At 36.2% G+C, this 23321-nt stretch overlaps 1 protein-coding gene across 4 annotated transcripts in view; it reads right to left on the bottom strand.

Moving 5' to 3' along the window:
• TAPT1 (transmembrane anterior posterior transformation 1) overlaps positions 1-23321 on the bottom strand; it is a 35395-nt gene that overhangs the window by 3613 nt on the left and 8461 nt on the right. For 2 of the 4 annotated variants that reach the window (XM_015862784.1, XM_032444254.1), the window contains exons 4-14: positions 19854-19877; positions 14186-14348; positions 10330-10465; positions 9411-9508; positions 9185-9254; positions 7994-8074; positions 7374-7483; positions 5815-5874; positions 4743-4811; positions 3044-3120; positions 988-1148 (exon numbers count right to left, since the gene is read on the bottom strand). In XM_015862784.1, the coding sequence (XP_015718270.1) occupies positions 988-1148; positions 3044-3120; positions 4743-4811; positions 5815-5874; positions 7374-7483; positions 7994-8074; positions 9185-9254; positions 9411-9508; positions 10330-10465; positions 14186-14348; positions 19854-19877 (1049 nt within the window). Of the gene's footprint in view, positions 1-987; positions 1149-3043; positions 3121-4742; positions 4812-5814; positions 5875-7373; positions 7484-7993; positions 8075-9184; positions 9255-9410; positions 9509-10329; positions 10466-14185; positions 14349-19853; positions 19878-20614; positions 20682-23321 lie in introns of all 4 variants that reach the window. The other 2 variants (XM_015862787.1, XM_015862786.1) reach the window with 2 other exon arrangements.

Below are 23321 nucleotides of genomic sequence, written 5' to 3'. Positions count from 1 at the left end.
TCTCTAATGAAAGGCAAAAGGCATTCAGACCAATTCATATCACATTCTTTTACACTGAAACTAAAGCAGCTCCATAAATTTAAGCTATTTGGAAATGTCTGCACCTTGTTTCAGCCTGATGTCACTTGACACAGCTGAGATAAAGGGAATCGTAACTAAAGCACCAACAGATTATTAACTCTGCTACTGCTGGCAAGATACTCTGATGACTTACATTTCAAGCTGTTCAAGTCTTTGGCAAGCAGAAGAGTGAACACAATAAACACCTGACTGTTAAGATCTCCAGGGCTCTCACTGAACTCTATGCAGAAGATAAATGATCCAACTCTGATGACTGAAACAATCCGAGTTTCTTTTTTCTTCTATAACTTGTCACAGGAATATAACGGAATGCCTCAGACCAATTACTTATTAACCACCAATGCTGAGGACCTATATGAGGAAGCCACTCTGCACGTGCTTGAAACAGTGCTTGAAAATCCTATCTAGATTTCATAAAGCTCTTCATTCGTGTGTTCATTAGAATTATAAATAGTTATGACTATATTGAATCACGTTTTACATTCATTTCCATAATGAATGGAATGTTTCTTTATTACGCTTCAGCACTACCAGAGATTACATGTAAATTATTTACTTGTGTAACACTGATTTTTCTATCACCTCCACTGTATCAGGGTAGGATTTGTTTTTCTTTTAAATTAGAACTGGGAGTATTTACAAGCAAAAGATGATTCATGAACTAAAGGTAACACAAAGGTAGGGTACTATGGTTAGGCTGTGGTTAGACTTGATCTCTGAGGTCTTTTCCAACCTGGGCCAAGTCTACGACTCTATTTGCAGACGTGCTTACACCTGCAATACTGTACAATTAGTACAAACCTGTACAAACCTGGCAAACAGCAGCACACATCTGGTTTAATATTGGATTTAGTTTGAATATGATTTTAATTCCAGCTGAAAACAGAACGACACATTCAAACTTACCATGGGTAGATTTAAACATGCTTTGTGGTTTGCCAGCTGGCTTCCCTGCAGAGGCACTCGGGACAGGATTGAATAATTTCTCTTCCATTTTTGCTTCCTTTACATACTGACATGATTTCCCCAGCAATACAATACTGTTAAGGACTTTTAGGGATATTAACCTGGATAAATAAAAGGATCGATTTAAATATATGCATTATCAAGTATGAATATTGAAATAACTGCATATAATTACTGCTATCTTGGAACAATTATCTGAGAAACTAAACTGAGGGAATAATTTGCTTTTCTTAATACTTTGTTTCAGGTTCAGCACATAGAAGAAAACTTCTTTTCCCCTTCAGAAGTCATCTAGAAGAAAACAAGTTTTATGGAATGGTAGAGAAGGCTGAGCCATTTAATGCACCAAGTATTTCAACAAAGAATTAAAAAAGGGCTCTCGACAGAGCAAGTCCAAGATAACTGCATTACCGGTAAGTCTGTAACCTTAAGTGTACTCAGACTGGTAGCTGACTTGGAAATAAGATGACAAATATCCAGCATCCACGAATTACAGATTAATCATCCTTTTCGGTATGACAAAAGACAGTTCACAAAGTTCAACAAATCCCAGGGGCAGCACTGCATTCATGGTAGTACAGTGCAATTGATGGTAGATTCCTTTTCTGTTGTCACTGATTCATGGCATGAAGTTCAGTAAAAATCTGAGAATCTCTCTATTATGAACAATGCTATCAGACTAAAAGGAAGATCTGAGAATAAGTAAACCTTCATGAATGAAAATCCATGGAATGGTGTGACTGCTTAATCCTGAAGTGGCCCAAGCACACCTGAGCAGAACATCACCGTATCTGACAGCATCAATGTAATCACAGTTTGTCAGACAAAAAGCAAAGTACATCCCATTAAGGAAATTTTATGTAATGCATTTCTTTTTAGAAGTAATTTAGAGAAATGAAAGAACAAACAGTGTAGACCATTTCAGTACTGAGAAGAAACATTTTAGTATCCAAGCAACCGCAATTATCTTATACAAGCTGAATACTATGATTCTATAATTCTATTTGGTTATCAGGGCAGATTTTGTAGAAACAGAGTTGAGAAGTTCCCCTAATTTTTTAGTTTATCTTACTGAGTTTTAAATATAACAAAAATTCAGTCCTACATTTGTTTTTTTAAATCTAATATACGCTTTTGTCCAGAGACAGAAGGTGTTGATATCATGTTTTGAAGTAATGATGGAAACCACAGTGTGCTCTTCAGTAAGGAAAAATTAAACCACAAGTTTTGTGTTTTATTTGTAGAAGTTTAACTTCCCAATACTAGGCTTGAACACAGCCCAACAAAATGGTTTTGGTCCAAATCTCCAAAGAAAGCCCTCATTGTTGCCTCTTTCCCCATTCTACAATTGTCCCTTGTTCAACCAAATGTACTTGTCCTTGACTACACACTGCAGCTTCCCCACAGACTAGCAACTATGCCTTCAAAGAACAGTGTTTTATCCTGTATGTTAATCACTGTACTTCTTTCTTTCCTCCATCCTCCTAGCTACAGAGACAGAGAAAATTCCAGGACAGAAGCAGTGGAATGGTAAAAAACAAAAAAAACCAAAAAAAAACCAACCAACACTCTGCATTATAAAGGTGCTGAGCTTAGTATATCACAGCATGAACATGATGACCAGGGGCTGGTGCTTTAGTGGGAATATGATGTATTCTGGGGAAAAACTTCAAGTAAGACGATCCCTTCAAATTCAGTTTCTCCTTTTATGACAAGAAACAAATTCTACCCCACTGTGTAAGATTCCTTCCGCTACCTTTCCATTCATTATTTTCATTATTAGATTGCTCACTGAAGGCTACAATCCTCAAATACATTTATGATACTTAGGGACTAATCTTTTTCAAACTCACTTTATTAGCAGAAGCATTTTACATATTCTTCTATTCAACATAAACAGTGTTTATATTTATAGCCAGATGTATCAACAGAAGTTTTCCCCCCCACACATCTGACTACATAATGCTAAATACTCTGATTGTGTGCATTTACTTACCCACAGTAGAAGAGCACAACACAGACATAGGCTAAGACTCCTTGAACTTTTATTGAGCTTGTTACGACTCTCATGAGCTGTTTAAAGAATAAAAGTTAAATAGTTATAACATGCAGCATACAATTAACAGAATATTCTAACAAACTGCATATTGGGTAAATACAAGACAAAAATAGAAAAAAAATATTTTAATAGTAACTTATTCTAATGATCCCCTTGACTGTGCTGACTACTCGACAATTTGGCTTAAATAAATACCATATCAGCATCTAGATGCAACTCTGCTAAAACTACAGAGGGAAGAGGATAGAATTAGGCTACATAATAGGAAAAAATTCCTTACTGTGAGAGTGGTAAGACACTGGAACAGGTTGTCCAGAGAGGTTGTGGATGCCCCCCACCCCGGGAGCATTCAAAGCCAGGCTGGACTGGGCTTTGAGCTACCTGGTCTAATGGAAAGTGTCCCTGCCTATAGCAGGAGGGCTGAAACAAGATAGTCCCTTAAGGGTTCCTTCCAACCCAAACCATTGTATGATTAGTGCTTATTTCAACAATGGTTTCTAGTAAGATAACAAATGAAAAAGCATCCCTAAAAATCAAGAACGAGAAGTTGACTTAATCAAGAAGAGCTGATGTGGTAAAAGTATTACAGCGCTTCACAAGATATGAACATCATGAAAACAAACGTGTTTTGTGGACTAGGGCCACAAAGCCCAAATCAGAATGACAGAAGGTCCTCAATTCTGCTTTTAATGTCAGTATTTCACAGTTAGAGCTCCAACTTAGCAAAATGTTTCAGTTTGTATTCAAAATTGTTACTATCAAGGATAACATCTAATTAACTTGAAAAAGGCATTTCAGTTCTTTCTGGATGTGCTTTATTAATTTTTATGATTATAGTTTTTTCTTTTTAAAAAATCCTGGATAAGAAACAGGCAAAGCTTGTAAATAGTATTACCCCTCCCCCAGCTCTATAGAAAAAAAATTATGTTTAAAATTAATTCACTAAGACAGTCTTCAAGGGAAATTATGAATTAACATATTTGCTTGCAAAGTAAGTACGTGTTCCCAATATCATCACAGCAGCTATTTACAGAAAACATTGTGTAATATTTAATTCAGAACAGACAGCACATGGATGTAATAGCAATAACAAAGTGTTTCATTTTATAGTAGCATGTCCATGTGACAGGGTCAGACCCTTCAGAGTCATGTATTCAATAACAGCTCAGAAGTACAGCGTTCCCAAGAAAAGCAAACAGCTACTGAACATACCATTATGGGGACAACCACAAGGACTCCTGTAAGAACCTAAAAGGCCCAGCACATTACTACTAACCTTCTAGCAACCAGCTGCTTTGACTTTTCTGAATGAACGAACAGGATAGTTGCCAAAAGGAATAGATGTTTAATAACCACTGATGTACTTTAACTCCACTGCAGCAATCAAAGTGCTGATGGGCTCTACAAATTTAATATGTATTCAACTTTTTAGGAAAGGCTGATACTCACTAACACATTCGTGAAACTAATATGCAGTACAGGTTATACCGAAGCCTAACTCAACCTTGTAGCATCCCTTCAGTTAACTAAGGAAATTGTTCTGTCCTCAAAACATCAAAATGAGCTAGCCATCTCACAAGCATATTCTCAACAAAGATCTTACTGACAGAAAACTGACAGGAAAGGTACAACTTACTAAAACAGCCAGTGGAAGAGGAATAAAACCCATTCTTCTGGAAACTGAGTCACTATAATCTGTATAGGCCTAGAAAAAGAAAAAAAAAAAAAGATCTCATTTTAGCTTGGTACATCCTCTATGTAAGAATCAATCTATGTTGACAAACACTGTAGTGGTATAAAGTGTAAAGATTCACATTCTGAAATGCAAATGCAGGTGTCTGTACTCAGACAAAAAAAAGTAATGTTATCATGACTGCTAAAATCAGCTTTAGAGATCTAAATATTCAACTTGCTGTTGATAATACAAGTCTCTACAACAATTAGGACAGGGAACCCAAACACACTACAATATTTTAGTTGTACATCATTTCAAGCTTAGAGAACTCTTTGACCTTGTTTGACTTTGATCCTCAAGTATTATAAAGAAGAACACTGAAGAGGGAAAAAAAGCTGTTACCATACTGTCAGTTTTAAAGCATTCTAAAATACCTATCCCAATTGTTTGGGATAACTGCCTTAAACTCTTTAAAAATGGTCACATTTGCACTCTCAAAACACAACTACTCTGCACGAAGCCTTTAATACAGGATTGTAAGCCATGATGAAGTTGGGTTGCATTGCATAGACACTCATTTTGCACAGAAGATCATCCAGAGAAGGAAAAAAGTATTCAGAACTAAAAAATACTTCTTCTGTTAACAAATTATTGACAATTAATTGTTTGCATGGTATCTAACTTCTGTATTAGGTACACCTAATACATTCTTAACAACAGCAATTGAACCTACCCAGGAAAACAATCAAGTTAACAAATAGAGCATCCATCCAGAGCTCTCATGAATAGTTAAAGACTCATTCAGGAGAGGTGTGCTGTAAATAGCGCATCAGAAACAGTACTCATGAAAAACAAGCCGTCTGTGTTGTGTAAACACCCATGCAATAACGCTAACACACATAGTAAAAATATCCACATACTAGCTACCTGTGCAAGCTGATTAGCTATACCTAAGTATACATTCCTATATCCCTTTATAACAATTATGATAGCTAATACAAGAAAAAAAAAATGCCTTCATTTTCAGGCTTACATTTTTCTGTCGACTGCTAACAAGGTCAAATGCAAGACTGGCTCTGTACTCACTGTAGACCTGGAAAAAATCCAGCACATCAGATGCATGATTAATGTGTTAGCACACTCTGCAGAAACAACAGAATGATTAATATTTCCATAAAATTATTATAAACATTTATGTACAAACTGAAGGAGTCAAACACCCTTCCTGAGATTTAACTGCATCCTTCATCAGATAAGCCTGCAATTCTGTAGTAATGTCAACTGATGTATATATACAACAAATAAGACTGCAAAGCTTTTGGAACAGAGTGAGACATTATAAAGCATTTACTGAATTTGAAGACAGCACCACAAAGTATGAGGAATCACGTTTGCTTTTCTGCTTACAATTCATGATTGTTTTGAACTACATGAAGGACAGCAGTGGGATCAAATTAAACAAATGAGCAAGCCTGCTTACATACTAAGCAAGTGATCCCTTGAGAATAAGAAATACGTATCAGGAGGATGAAGGAAGCTTTCTCTTTTCAAAACAGTTCTACACATTAAGACAGAAAAGCATTGATCTTAAGGATAATTTGCAGCACAACCTGCACAGTGGGTGCACAGAACTTCTGACAAGGTCTGACCAAGCAAACAAGCCATTAGACCTTCATACAAAAAAACTACCAGGTTCATTAAATAAACTTTGCAAAAGTGTTACCTACTGTCCTCCACACCCCAAGATGTGTCAGCATACTGAAGCATGCTACATTTGTGGCTACCATGACTTCATTATTTCTCTTCTCTGACCTTTCTATATGAAAGTAGGACATCCATAAATGCCTCTGGCATAAGGGAGCTTATCAAGTACATCTATTAAACTTGTTTCCACACCATACAACATAGTTATTTCAGTGATGCTGGAAATGATAGTGCTTCAAGTCTTGACCTCATTTCCTGAAAAGTGGTTTTAACAGTGGAGAAACGCTAAGATCTCTTCACTAATTTATCAAGCACATTTGAATCCACACAATGCTCAGGACAAATGGCCCATGTATCATGCCACACTATGGAAAAACTAATCTCATCTACTACCTCAAAGGAAGGGCTACATAATATATGGTCTATGAAATTATAGGGGTGGAAAACTAATAAATAATCTATTTCATTTTTGTGCTGCAGGGACAGTGGAGAACACTTCTGATTTCAGATTCCACCTTTAACATGCAAGAACAGAAATTTAGCAGCCTCACAAAATCTGTTGTTGTGTTGTTTTTTTTTTTTCAACTCAACTAGTGACCACAAAATTACCTGCCAGTTATGTGAACTGCAGTTATTATGTGAATTACTACACAATACTTTCAAAAAGTTCATGGATCTGGAACTGCTACTTTAGGAGCAGATGTGTTTCTTGCACACATTAAACTTATGAAGAACTTTTAAAGACCAAAACATTACCAAGCTTTCCCAAATTACAACTATGTGTGGAAATAACAATTGTTACATTTTCTGTACTGGAATTGATTTTAATATAAAAAAATAGCAAAGTAAACTTAAAATAGCATTCAACACGTCAAACAGGATACCTACATCTGCTGTGATGTCATTGAATTTCGTAATAAAGGCATGTTTCACAATATCCACTGCAATTTCTGAAGCAACCACCATGCAAACATCTGGGAATAACACCCAAAGATGATCTGAAGATTGGGAAGAAATAGGTTAGACCATTTAACTTGACTCAGTATACAAAATGACTATTACAAGACTTTTGATCAACTGCCAAAAATCCTCAAGCGCCCAAAGCAGTGTCTGTAATTTACATCACCACTTAGCCTGTACTGTGCCAATCCCCTTGAATTTCACGGCTGCTCTATAAACTTATCAGTGCTATACAATTAATGTCTCAACTAGGATCAGTTTCTAAAGCCCTGACATTATGAAGCTTTATCTTGACTAGAATACCTTCATGCATACTGAATAGCACTTACAGTTTGAAACTTGTAAGTGAACATTTAGGTAGAGAAGTAACGCTCAAGAAAAATACACCACAAAGATCCAGGCTCAAGATCATTAACGTAATATTTATATGAAAATAAAACCTATAATTTAGTCAATGTTGATTTAATATTTAATTATGAATTTCATTATATCATCAACAGCACAGGATTTTCTTGTTTTCCATTTTGTTTTTCTACTACTTTACTTACCTGGATTCCATGAGAACTGTTCCATATTTCTTAGACATACAATTAGTAGCAGCACATAATTGGTGAACCTCTCTTTTATATCTAGTTTAAAAAAAAAAAAAAAGATGTCAACTCCAAACAAACATTTATCTACATACATGGATACATATTCTTTCTATGGTTTTATTTACCACATTTTAGATTAGACAATCTTTTCCACAAATCATTTGATCAAATTTGACAGGGGGATGCTGGAAACTCCACCAGACAGAATCTCTTTGTCAACCCAACCCCAATACTGCATCAACTCGGATTTCTGAGCATCAGAAGAGACAAGATTTTGCAACTTGCTACTGCCTTTATTAGTAAGTTAAAATATAGTTATCTTTCTTGCTAACTTCTGTGCCTTTCTCATCTAACCCAAAAAGAATCACCATCTCCTGGTGCAAAAACAGAGATAAAACACCAACACATGCCACAGATTTGATCCAGGATTGAAAAAAAAAAGGCTTTCAAGCCAACTACAGAGCCCTCTTTAGAAGACTGCTCCTGAGTCTTTTATACTGCCATCTTGACAGGGCTGGATGCCATCTACTCAGATATTAGAACCGTAAAAAAGCTATCAGAAAAGCAAGGAGATCTGAGATGAAGTCTTATGATGCGACTTCCCAGACTAGGCAGTTTTTCTCATTTAGTAGCCTAATTCTAAGAACGATCCATACAGTTTGCTTCACTTTTTTCTTCTTGTACATGAAATTTTGGTAAGACTTTAGTTCTTAAGCCAACGATTTCATGTCATCTTTACATTATTACTATTCATTTTAAAAATGGCATTTCTGAAGCATCCCCATGACTGTCAGCACGCACCCTGCGACCTGTGTCAGCGCAGCATACTACAAGTTAACTTGAAAAGGCAAAAGATTTCAGGGATTTACAAGTTCGGATGTTCTCAACAGCATAAAAAATTTTAAATCTGTACATAACAAGCTATTGGCTGCGTACTAAGCTTGGGTCAGTACCAGCCACTTGAAATATTTTTCCTTAAGAACAATATTGTGCTCTTACAGGTGGAATTCCATTTTCATCCCACTGAGCCAAACAGTAAAATGGAAGACTTCAGATTTATTGAGATAAAGCTGTTCTGGCATTAATATTCAATAATAATCAGCCTCTTATTTCACATTTTTTCCCAATTAGCACAGCCATACATACCGCTATTGGACATTTGAAAAAGATTGTTCTTCTCAAACTTCTTGAAAACACTTCCTTTTATTTCAACGAACTGCAATTTTTAAAAGCAATTATTTAGTTTTTATTTATGACAAACTGGTGTAAGAAAAAAAATAAATCAGACAATCAACATGAAAATAGATAATGTGGTAGACTAGAATGAAGGCTACTGAAAAGATTTAGCCAGACAACACCACCATATACTTACGTTATTGGACATCATGATGGTAAGCAGTGATTTATTATGAGAGTTGAAGGCCACGTTAAGGGTTGTTGCTTGAACCATTATAAGAATAGCATGCAGGACTGTAGATAGCAGGGTTAAGGAAGCAGATTTGGAAATAATTTTTCTGCACAACAGCACTGAACAGTATCAAAACTTGTCTTCCTATTTTGCTTCCAAAGATAAACACAAAAAAAGTTCCCATCTCTGTCAACCTCTGCTGTTTTGCAGCAGGACAGAATCTTAAATCTATGTAATATATTCACACTGCTTTACGGCATGCAGTAATTTCGTGGGTTTTTTTCCCCCTATAATAATTCAATCAGACAGGAGAAATAGCAACTTAGCCTAAAGATACCAGAGGAAATGGGAGGATTAAAGAATTTATCACCATCTGTAGTTACATCAATTCATTTTAGCACTGCTTCATATACGTGTGCATTTCTCTCTTTTTTTAAGGAAATGTTTTCTAGCTGCACATTTGTGACTTCTCACTAAACAACAAAATCATGGTCTTCAAGTTAAACAACAAAATCATGGTCTTCAAGACCCACTGACCCAAAGTAATCACAAAACACAGATCAGCATTCCCAGGAAGTACACAGATGCTGCTTGTCATCTTACTTATCCTTAGGTAATAAAAAAGCTGTCCACTACTGCAGGTGGAATATCATCACAAAGGGTAGAATATCATCACAATGTTGTTTTTTTCTTTAAAGGTTAAGTTAGAAGCTTTTTCACTTTATTTTTAAATCATGCAGTTCTGACAACCTTTCTTCGAAAGTAAAGAAATACTCCTATAGGATCACAACTCAATTTTCAAATATATTCTACAAATAAATCCAAGTAGTTCCTGCAAAATTTAATTTAAAAACTCTGCAATTTACTGAAGAAAAAAGGATACAGACATACAGCACTGCCATGAAGAAGTGAGGAATCACACCTATATGGGCTCTTTTCCTTTCCTTAGGTTCTGTAGCAGTCCAATAAAGAGCATCCAAAATATCTTGTCCAAATGAAGAAAACAAACGATCAGCCACCTAAACAAGAAGAACTTTTTACTGCCTTACAGCAATAATATTCTCTAGGACACGTGGTTATGCCAGTGTGAATACACCTCAAACTAAAAAGCTTTTCACTTATTTACGAGTTTTCGCCTCTTTTACATATCAGTCCGGTTGATCTTGCAGTTACACGGGGCCTTTTGTATATACAGCAATTTATCTCTCTCAAACATACATTCCCAACAGTATTCATTATATGAAATCATGTTGTATTATCTTAGATGTTTCTTTGGAAGACATCCAAGTACAGTTCAGACTTTGGACTCTGATAAAGAACTATCCATGTTGTATAAAACCATCCCATTTTTTTTCCTTATCCCTCTGGAAAAAAAAGTGAATGTCAATTCATATATCAATATCAGCTCTCAAGTACAAATGGGATTTAAACTAGGTTTGGCTACATAATTTCTTCCATCTTGGAATAAGGTACATACTCAGTACAGATCTCTGCATAAAGCAGAAATAAAAGGTATTAGAATATAACACCGAGAGATTAAGAGGGACCAGGCATTCTGCCAAAAAGAAAAAACAAAGAACAAATGAAACAAAATCTCTCACAACCCCAAAACTACAAACATTTGAAGGTTAATCCAAAGAATATGTTAAAAAAAAAAGAAAAAAAGAAAAAAGCCCTACAAAAACCCTCTATACAGCATTATTAGAATAGACAGGAAAAACATGGGCAGCAAACTGAGCTTGTAATTCAGTATCGCAGCAAAAAAGGTCACATGGAATCCTACCAGTTTTCAACACTTCCTGATTAGGAAGCATGAAGAAGCGATGATCATTACAAGGAAACGCTTTTTTTCCTGCCTATACACTGAAGTTTGGTCATTTTTAAATTAAGCCGCACATGGAAAAAGAAAAATTACTTTAAAATTGGTATTACAAGTCAAATATACGGCTAAATTAGAACTTATCTTTTAGCACTTAAGCAAAAGGTAGGAAAAACTAATGACCTCTACTTAATAAACAAAACTGCCATTTCTTACTGTCTTCCTAGAATATATCATTTTGGACACGTTAAAACAGCAAGCAGCAAGACAGAACTGAACCTGCAAATGCTGAACCATACCCTATTAACTAAAAAAATTAACTGTAGGTACAATGCTGATGTCAAATGATTTCCAGACAGTAACAGGGTTCTAACAGTAAATATACTGAAGGAATAGAGGTTATGCGCTTTAACTCATTCAAGCCAACGCTCCTTCAAACTTCCTGAAATATGATGGCTCAATAAGAACAATTTACAATATGTATCAAGTGTGCTGGACTTTCAACTCCCATCTTTTAATTAAATTGGTTGCTACTCTTTAATTGTATAAAAACAAAATGAACCCTGAGCTGATGAATTATCACAAACCTGAAGTTCAAAGAAAAACATCAGTTTGAGAGATATTTACAGCGGCACTGTTTTCGGCTTTTAAATTTGTAAGTCTAGATGGTCTGCCTTATTTGGTTCCTGCTCATTGTGATGACCCACTGAGTAACTACATCTACTACAGAATGCTTAGAGTTTCATAAGATTTTGTCCACAATATTGTGAGGGTTTTAACAGACAAAACGGTGATTCTGCTTTTCTTTTTACTTACAGAACTCTTGTTCCTTATCTTATAGATAGAAAATATTAAAACCCATCACACAATATTGTTGTCTGCTTTTCCAAATGAGACTTACCTAAACCCTACATGCCGGCTCCAGGCTCCAGCAGAATTCCATGGTGAGCGCTGTCACCAGCATAACGCACACTGGGGCTTCACAAGGAGCAGGAGCCGGTGGGTCTGAATCTAAAAAAGAAAAGTGTCATTTAATTGTGCTGAACACTCCCCTCAGGCTGGTTACCTGGAGCATTCAGCACATACTTTGAAGATGTGGCACTCCTCATGTCCAGGAAGATATTCCCAGGACACGCTAACAGCCGAAAACATTAAGACATTGTAAACATCTCCACTGTTCAGTGATTTAAATGAATTAAAAATATATTCTAATTTTATAAGTTTGTGAAGACGTAAAGTTTTTATATGTGTATTTTATTTAAAGTTCACTTTAGGCACATATTTAACAGCACTTAAAAACAGCTTCTTTCTCATATAACAGATTCATAATGGAATTCACTCAAGTAGACTAAATAAATTATCAACCTGTTGAAAGCTGACAATCAACAAAGCCTGTCAGTAGGATTTCACTCTGGTTTTGTTTTTGGTGGTTTTTTTTTGGCTGATTTTATAGCTGCAACTTACTGCTGTAAAAAAGCTGCTCAAAAAGCATGCCCACTGTATTGACATGGGGGCACCACGAGACATCAAGGAAGTTAAAAACCATTTCCAACTTCAAAGTCTGGTCTAGGTTTTCTAATTATTATAGTAACCATGCACTGCAACATTTCCTCCTTTCTGCCCCCACCACAGGAAAAGGAAACTCAGGCACCACCACACTTCTTGAGGCTCACTCTGGATTCAGTCAAATGTAACAAAGAAACTCAGCTCTTAATTCAGAAGGGCACAATACAGTTTCCAACTCGCAGGAAACACTGCAGCCTCTGTTCAGATTACTTGGTAAGCACTTGGTGTTGAACTTTCGCAGCATTAAGCAAAGTGACTCAAAGGCTTCTCAAAGACTATTAAGTGATAATCTCTCACAGGTTAGGGAACTATTTATGGATGAATATTCCCAACAAAACTAAAATCCAGGCACTAAACTGTCATCAAGTTACTGTTTTTTACATGATTGTCATTAAATCTAAAGCTCAAAATAAACAACCAACCAATGAATAAGCACCTTAAGTGGCTTCTATGACTGTTAGTTAACTTAGGAATTTGTTCTTTATGCAGTATTTACCATCTTTTATGAGATGAGAACAAGTGTTTTTGGATAAAATGTACAGATTTTGCACATAGTCCCATTTAAGCCAAGGTACAACAGGTATTCAAAAAAAGATTCATATGCTATTCAGAGATAGCACAGAACCTTTGTAAAGCACCTCATGTACAAAGCCACACAATCCTTTTAAGAGGTTGTATCACTAGTATGCCCTATATTTGCAGACTAGAGATAAGATTTTAGCTATAAGGGCTCTATTTACTTAGTGAATCACTGATCACCAAAGCGCAATTAAAATCTCATGCTTTCCATTAGTATCAGAACAGATTCCCTCCCCTCCGGGGTTTCTCTTTATGCGTCTTGTTTTTGTTTCTTTAGATTCACTCAACTTACTAAAATGCACTTGGGTTTTTGTCTGTCAGTCAGGACTGAGATAAGCAGCATCATGTGTTACCGCATATAATGAAAGTTGTACATCTGTAATCACGAAATAAAAATCAGATTTCTTGTTCTCCCGCATCTCTCTTCTCTGTTCTCTCTCATGATCTTATCACTTATTCAAATCAAATCCTTAATTCTATCAACAAGCTCTACAAGTTGTTGATTCTGCTTTTTGCCTATATGTCCTTCTGCCACAGTTCTCAGTTTTCATTTTATTAAACAGCTCCATAAGCTCCAGGATCTAGGTAACATGAAACATCACCTAGCAAATTCATTTGCCATAAACTACTGTTTCACCACATTTAGGTTTTACGTAAGTGTTTGTGCATTTGCGAGGATGAAATGTGCCATACTCTACATACAAATATCATAACACAGAAGTACTCTTTAAGCATTCAGAAAACATGCTTGATATTCCAATGCTCAAATTCTTACCTCAAGCATGTTATAGATGATGTAGAGCTTTATGACTGACTGCCCCCTTATAAGATGATACATCATAGAGTAGTCAACATAGTGCATCATGAAGTAGCAGATGACCAATATCACTCCTTTGAGAATGTCGCACACCTGAGCAGGTTGCAGCAAACGTCTGTCGCTGAAATACAAAGGGCAAGAAGTTTCACTACGGGTCATATACCCACAACATGCAAATGACAGCAAGTCAGTATGAATCTATAGAAGCTATTTAGCAAGGATGCATCTCAGTGTAGTCTATTTCACTCCCAACGCATGGAACACCATCATCAGGATAAACACTTCTGCATCATACTCCTGAACAGGACCATCTAACCTGTCACATCCATTTAGTCAGAATATCATCACCCTTGGGCAAGGGACCCCACTTGTTGAGAACTTCCTGCATTCATGACCTTTGGTTTTAATTCACTTCTCTGCTTCCAGTCAATGGTACTTATCATTTTTAACTTCCTCTGTTACAAAAACTGAATTTGCTGTAACCCAAAGGAAAATAAATCAAGTAGTTATCTTCAATTTTGGCATAGTAAACAGATGCTGAGAAACAGTTTTTATCCACAAGTCCATTCCTTCTTTTAGCCTTAAGGACTGCAGCAGACTCCAAACAATTTTCCATCATAGCTCGAGGTTGATCCTTATCCAATTCAGAAGTTTACCACCTATGGTCCCACAGGCAACCCAGAAGCCTAAACAAATCATTACACAATTTCATGCTGCAAGACAGAACTTCAGTAAGAACAGATTTCTATCTCAACTGCCACAATACCTGCCATTTGCATAATGAAAGCGCACGGTGGCATTTACTCGTCTACTTACTTTGCTTAGAACTGGTGGGATGTAATGCATTTTAGAAAAAACTTCAAATTAAGTCAGAAGATTGACAATCGTGTATCAAAACAGATTTGATTCCTGTTAAATGAATGTATTTTTAAATACACACAAACTCACTGAAGTTCACATTTCGTAGAAGTTGAAACCAATTCGCCTTGAGCTATTAATTTTCCTTCTCTGTGTTGCTCAGTCATCAGCTCATCACAGATTAGATAATGCTCCATCACTTTTTTCTAAACATTAGGAATCATCACGAATACATTGATATATATTATGCTGTTTTCAAAAAAGGTCCCAGTACTTATGTACGACTTCCAAACATCAAAGCAATCTCGTGAGAAACTGATGCAAATACACACAGCTACCAGCATGGGGAAGACAAACTACAAATGTAATCAAGCGTACAAATGCACTTCTGCAAATGATATCACTCTGAAGATTAAATCAAGACAATGATCCCTTATGAAAGTGCAGCCAAACTGCACACAACGTTAACTCTAAAGATGAAGGCATTTTGAAAATATGCTGTGTATGGTACACTTGAATTGATAATCACCACTATTCTATAAAAAAGCTGCCCAAAAGGGTCAAATGAACTATGCTTGACTGCTGTGATTTGCAGCAATTAAGCTTTTCTAGAACAGAGTGCATCAAAATAATGCTGTCACAGAATCTTACTTTTCAGACTTCAGTAACATAGACTTAGCTTCACTTGCTGGAAATAAGCAAGTACCCCAAAACCATTCCTGTAACATTCCATCAATGGTTCTGAAGTTTTAACTAAAAACATACTCCATCTTCTGTTCAAAGTTGTGTAACAACTTGTACTTCTCCCCCAGGAAAAGCAGAGCCAGCACTATTGCTGTGATAACTTTTTCAAAGCAGATATTGAGAGAAACACACAAAAATATCTGCAGAATTTCAGCTTAATCAGCCTGATGACAGAAAAGCCTCATAGCATTTCTAACCCAGTCAGTACAAGAGACTACTGCGCAGGCTGACTACAGAAAACTACTGTCCAGAAAGTGAATAGTGTAAGCAAGTCCTAGCATTTAAAATCTGTTCCAGCGTTCTTTCATTATGCACTGAAAAGACCCCTTTATATTGTCTGGGCAAGCAACCTAGAGCCTACAGCTAACATGTTTCTAATTGAGAGAGATTAACCACGACTATTGTACAAATCTACAAAGGCACTCCTACAGCAGCAGAATTTCCGGTCTGGCTAATGACATTTTCAAAAGGATTTTCATGTGTGCTCTGAACATAATATAGAATAGGAATAATTATTTCCTATAAAGACAGGGCAATCAAGTAAATGGATTAAGTATAATAGATTTGACACCTTTTTGGCATATATACAGAAATAATGCAAAGCCTGCAATTATGAAATGATGTAGTTGGTATTCAGTGAGAAATGAACCTTGCAGTTTTAGTATATGATTAAATTCAGATTGGCTCTATCTGTACTCATTGCAAATCATTCCTATCCTTTGCATTAGACGCATTTACATGCATAAACACACATAGGTTGAGGTGATTTCACACCTATCATAAAAAGTCTTAGACCAACCATTACACACAGCATTTTCTGCTTTTCTTTTTCTCAATTTATTTTCTCAATTTAGTTTCTATTTAGTGCCTCCAAAAATTCATTAACTCTGTTCACACTCAATACCAATACTGGAAAATACTTTTAGAGCCATCTTGAACACCAAACAATACAAACTGTGTCACAAAGGTCCAAAAATGAACAAGGTACACACAGCATAGTTCTAATGCTCTCAAATTCTCAGGTCTAAGTAGATAACAAATAGGTAAGAACTAGGCAACACTGCAGGAATAGCTCTAGAGAACACTGAGCAGCCCTAGCTGCTTAACCCATTTTGAGCACTTGCATTTTTACAGTCGTGTCTGATGGTGACACAATACAGATGGAAAGATTTCACATGGAAATTTGTTACGGGTGTTTCTTCTCATGAATGAGAAAAGGAGAACAGTTGAATAAAGAGGATCATGACAATGATCCCATTTTATATTCAATCATTCTGGTTACTGAACAGCAAACAACAGGATCTTTCTAAAGAATTCAGTATCCCAGAAGTGAATTAAATAAACACAATCCACGCTTCAGTTTACTTCGCTCTTCAAAGGTAATATCACGAGAGTCTGTTTGTCTAAGATGCAGCTCTTCTTACTGGATTCCAGAAACAATGTCATGTGAGAATTGTTTCACAATTTGGCTAATTACAGAGGTGAATATTTCACACCTTATAAGCCAGTAAATACACAGACTCAGCGCATTAGGACTGCCCTTCAAAAGTGCCTTGATAAGATAGAGGATTTCTGTCCCATTTCCTACTGTTAATCCATAACTACTTCTAATATTTTTTGCTGTAACTCATGCTCTTCAAGATACTCTTTCCCCCATTTTACTGCTTCATTAACCTAAACCCCAAGTTTTCCTGTTTAGCAGCACAGACCAGACTGAGGAGTCGTCATGCTTTTAATTTAAACATCTTCAGACATCAAAGTCCCTTTATAGCAAAGCGTAAAGGTTACCCACTCTTTCCATTATCTGTTACATAAATTCTTACATTGCTTTACTAACAAAACTGAATATATGGAGTTGTTTGAACATGAAGTGATCCTTCAATCTGCATGAGTTCCAGCTGAAAATCCAAGCATTCCTTCACAAAGAAACCTGCAGATAAACTTTCTCCCACAAACTAAGGCTACACAGAAAGACACATGCAGGCACTTATCATTCCACAGCAAGTACTGAACAGCATGTTCAAATTCTCAGCCTATCAGCCGCTATTACTATTGTGCCCCACAAATGATAAAAAAAATGAATAAATCTCAGCTGAAACATCACTTAGGTCTCCAAATAATATAATTGCACGCTTTTGAGGATATACACTCCTGTTACTAACTTTAATATAAGAAAGCAGCATGCAAGCATTCCTGTTACGCCTCTATCTTCCACCACAGCAGGCTTTCGTTTCAGCCCAGTGATCACACTGTGTCTGAGACAATTAGAAGTGAAACCACAATAAATTGTATGCAGTGCAGTGGTTGGCATCCACAACTAGGAGCTCAGAACCAGTCTGCTAAAGCAGCTTCTTGTCAAAATATGCTTAAGATGTGTGAATCTACATCATTGCTGTTTTTAAAATGATATGATCTGAACAAACAGCTTCTCTTACAAATACTTAGGACAGGTTACTTTGTCATTCTATAAGGAAAAACTAAAACCAGATTAGAATACAACTAAATTTTGTTGCTACATCGATTTTTTTTTTCCCCCTGTACAGATTAGAAACAGAAATTTACATTTGTTTCACTTGTTAGAAAATCCAAAGTAAGGGTCAAGGCTATTTCATGATATACATAAGACCCAGTAAAGAAAAGTGTGGTGTGGAAATCTGTTTTGACATAAGCAATTTGCTTAGACCAGTGAAAATGACAGAATTAGCAAACCTGACTGCCTTTTTTAAGGTCTGCCTGTCAGATACTAGACACTAGTTGTCTCCATCTACTGGTTGGAAAAAATTAGGTTCAGTCATAACAAATAATCATTCTGATGCTATGGAGACAAGTTACTTATATGTAGTGGCAATGTAGTGGCCGTGCCTGTTTCAACTGATCATGAAATGGCTAGAGAGACGTCATGAAATGGTTGGAAGAGACGTCAAGGATCATCAAGATCCAACCCCCTGCTGCACGAAGGGCCACCAACCTCCCTATCTAATACTAGACCAGGCAGCCCAGGGCCCCATCCAACCTGGCCTTGAACATCTCCAGGGATGGGATGTTCACAACCTGTATTTCAGATTTCACAGTATTTTTCCTTCAGGTTATTTAATAAGTGAATTATCTCCAGGCTTTCAGTGCACTGGTACCGACCCTATTTAAAGTGGCTAAACCACCTGGAACGTAAAAGTATATCCCAGTAAAATCAGGAAGTTTTTCTTACTATTTTCTTACTAACACTGTTTCAGCAACGAGCTTAGAAGCTTAAATGAGTATCTTAGGGCAAATCTTTTCTAACTTTATCTTTTATTCAATGATAACTTTATCAATTTTCAAACTGATGACCTCTGATGTCTGTATTAGTTAATAACATAATTCAGTTATGAAAGCAGTGATCTAAGTAAGCAGTTATGTTTACATATCTTTTTTCTCCTTTTTTTTTACATCTCAGATATTTGTATGAAAATGCAATATTTTGTTTTACACATATATTTAGACATCAAAGTCTTACTTCTTCAGTGCATTGTTTAACCATGAATGGTGATAACAGAAGTTTTTAACTTTCTACAGAACATTAACAAGAATTGAACTGACTGACACGAAGCAGTGAAGACGCCAGGGGAAAGAAAAGCCAAGCAAGTTTGTCTTAAGGATTTACCTGCACATATACAGCTACAGCCCAGACATTTCTCAAAATGGTGAAATATTGTAAATATTTTCCTACAGCTGTGCTTAAGCTTGGAATTAAGCTTGGCTTCAGGAAAAAAAAAAAACCCCAACAACTAAGCAGATCAATTCTAAAACTTAGTTTCAAACTTCAAACTAAAGATGCAGTTTACAGTATGCAGGACTTCACTGTCATAAAACAGTTGAGATATACAGACTCAGGGCTGACAAAAAAATTACGTTCCAATTGAATATTTGAGTATACAGAGAGCTGAGTTGGCCAAGACTAAATGGTATTTCATATCTCAAACAACAAAAAGCCTCTACATGCACACAACACAGCACAAAACCATGCTAGGAATGAAACAAAACCAACCTTTCTGTTAGGCCACGATGAGAGCTGCCTCAAAACAAATTTAAAAAAAAAAAAAAAAAAAGAAAAGAAAAAAAGAAAAAAAAGAAAAAGAGGTTTCAAATAAGTGACAACTAAAATCAGCTTTCATTAAGCTTTGATTCTGTTATTAAAAATGAAATAAAATGTAAGTTAAGTCAGTGTATGAGCATAAAATAAAGCACTGCACTTTTTGTCTACAGGCAATTAACTTGCAGTCTAATACTAAGAAGGTAGCTGGCAAGAAACTTCCAGAAAACTCTCCAAAACTTCTGAAGTGCTACAAAAAAAAAAACAAAAAATAAAACCTAAACCAACCCATCTGAATGAAATTAACGTAAAATATAGCTATAAGCATGACTTAACTGTTACTTAGAATAAACACAAGAAGCTTAAGGCACTACAAATGAAGTACAGCAGGGGCTATGTTTTGTCCAAAACAGCTTATTTTAAATTGGGCTGAAATGGAACACAGGTACTCTGTATAATACAGAGTATAAGACCTACTAAGATTACAAGCCAATTTCCACATGGTAGTGAAACTGTACACAAAAATATAAATACTACAAACAGCACCAAATCAATTTCATTTACTGACTACTGAATAACTGTTGGTGTCTCCTTTGAAGTATGTTAGTTAACTTAGCTACCCTATTCATTTGTAACCAGTATTTTTACTGATTACATGCCGATGTGTGAATTTGGCTGACAGCACAGAAGGAAAAAGAAAATCAGGACTTACTCACCAAGGAAGAATCCCTGTGACACCACATTCCATCCTATAAAGGAAGTGAAAGTGCTCTTCCCTTCGGTCTGATTTACAAGAAAGAAAGAAAGAGAAGGTTGTAATGTTGCTACACTAGGCACTGTTATGGGAAGGAAAAAGGAATATTTGATCTGAGAGATTACTACAGAAAATACTGACTGCACCTGCCCTTTTTGGTTGATAGAACGTCACAGGTATTACTGGAGAGGTGCATTACTTCACCACGAGCTTAAGCAGACAGTAGGAATTTTAGGTACGTAACAGCTAAGACCAGCCCTTAAAAAACATCAGGCTTGGGACTATGTGCAACACAGGTTACACTTCCTAATGAACTACGTCTATAATGAGAATGCCAGAGTGGTTTTTGTGTCTCTGAGATGTTTTCTTCCTTCAGTTTCTTTCTTGAAGTAATGCTGCTTTCATTTATTTCCTACTGAAAAGTGTACATCTATGGTTTCACAGGAGGGCAGTGGGAAATTAAGAGGTACGTGTAGTGTAACAAATGACATGACCACTGACTGAACCTGAATTCAATTCTTTTTGGGAGAAGGGAGAACAGTAAAAGAAAACACGACATGTATTTATGATCTACAACTCCACTTCAATATGGAAGACAAGCAAAGATCTTCTCAATCATTCTTCATGTAAGAAGAATCATATGCAGCTTCTGTAATTTCTTGAGAAAGACAGCACTTGCACTAAATCTCACCTTCCTTTGCAAAAGTCCTTATTTACTTGATGGGTAAGATGTAAAAAGCATCTTTGTGTAAATTATCAGGAGTTTTACTCAACATGGCCTTCTTATCAGAGTATTTTTCATATAACACAGAAGAGCGTTTCCATCTTCCCACAAAAGGCTTTTCTGACATGCAGTGCATTTAAAAAAACGACAGAAAACTCCATTGAGGTGTTTCAAAATGAGCAAAGATATCAATCTGCCCAGAACATCTGGGTGTGAGGTATTAAAATGAAGTCTGAACTGTAAAAAGAAACCACAGCTTTCAACCACAGGCACAGTTATTTTAGAAACCTGCTGAGGACTGTATCTGAAAAGAACACCACCAGGTCCGCTTCTCTGTCTTAGATTGACTGCTCCAACAAAGCACATGCTTTAAAGTTGTCAGAAAGTTTTTCAATCAAATGAAATTTGCTTTTTAAGAGTCAAAAATCATAGTTTGGGAAATTTCCAACTACTTAGAATACTGAATAGCTTTTGTTTTGTAATTTAATAATGCTGCCCTTGCAGTTTATTTTTGTTAGGTATTAATAACATTAGGAGGTATTACTTCTTGGAAAGGGTAGTCAGGCATTGGAATGCACTGCCCAGGGAGGTGGTGGAGTCACCGACCTTGGGAGTGTTCAAGAAACGTTTGGATGTTGTGTCGAGGAATATGATTTAGCTGGGAAGTATTGGTAATGGTTGGACTAGATGATCTTCTAGGTCTTTTCCAACCTTGATAATTCTGTGATTCTGTAATTTTTTAAAGAGCACTCCCTCATTTAAGGAGCTCGGGAGTAATGAAGTCTCACCTGCCAAAACCACCACAATCTGATGATTCAGCCAGTGCCAGCTGGACCACAACGATTTAACCAGCAGCTTATAGTTAATTTAATGACAGAATCTTGGATTCTCCTCATTGAAGTTTTCAGATTTTTTGTCTTTAAAATAGCTGTACTAGCACCAGTATAGCTCTGAAAATACACAAAACTAAATCTACTCAAAAGGCCAAGGGATTTAGCAGTCAGATGGACTTGTAGGGTCTAAGCAGATAAAGGAGAAACTTCAAGATTGATTTACTCTGTTCTCTTAGCTTTCTCAGATGAAAGATTAAAATGCATAGGAAGCTACAGAGTGTGCCCCCTACATCTAAGTCCTGTACATACCCTATAGAGAGGAATTAACACATCTTAATTAGAACATATTTTCATTGTTTTGAAGAAGTGAAAGGGTAATATAATCTTTATCTACACTGTTACAAGGAAACAGAAAAGTTGAAGAGTAAAGAGGAAGGCTGACAGAACACTCACTGGCCAGTCACTTCACTAAGATGTTGAGAAAATAGTCAAGATGAAGGGAGGAGCACTTTTATTTACTACACAGAATGGAATATGGTGTGGCAGGTTCAAAAACAACTAATCACACACATTTGTGAGGATAAATATGCTAAAAGATAACCAGCCACCTGCTTCAAGTACCTGTTGTAATTATAGGTGCATTTTACCTACTGAATTCAATTTACACACTCAAAAAAATTCCTGAGCTAGAAAAGCAAAAGAAATAATCTCAGTTTTAATATCAACAAAATCAAATCAGAACGACTAGAAAGAAAGAAAAACAAACAAAAAACAAAGTGCATACTCTGAGTATTTGGAAATGGATCATTCCACTATCTGAAGGTTGCATTACATACTATAAATCAAGTATGAACTATTCAATAAAAAAAATACTTAATACATTAATGACTTCGACAAAGCCTCAGTAAGCAAAGAGATTCTGAAGAAAGAAATTCCACAAACATTTGAAGAAACTGACACAAAAGAAAATGTTTCAGGAATTCCTACCATAATCAAACCTTCTTCATTCAGGAACGTCTCAGTCTCACTGAATCTTACCTGATACCATTTTAAAGTTAATGCATTCAAGTTGAATTGATCAGACTGTATCCTACCCTGCCTTTTGCACTAAT

Source organism: Coturnix japonica, chromosome 4, assembly GCF_001577835.2.
Source record: "Coturnix japonica isolate 7356 chromosome 4, Coturnix japonica 2.1, whole genome shotgun sequence".
Taxonomy (NCBI): Eukaryota; Metazoa; Chordata; class Aves; order Galliformes; family Phasianidae; genus Coturnix; species Coturnix japonica.
Note: the sequence above shows the minus strand (reverse complement) of the source record. Positions and strands in the feature narration are given on the sequence as shown.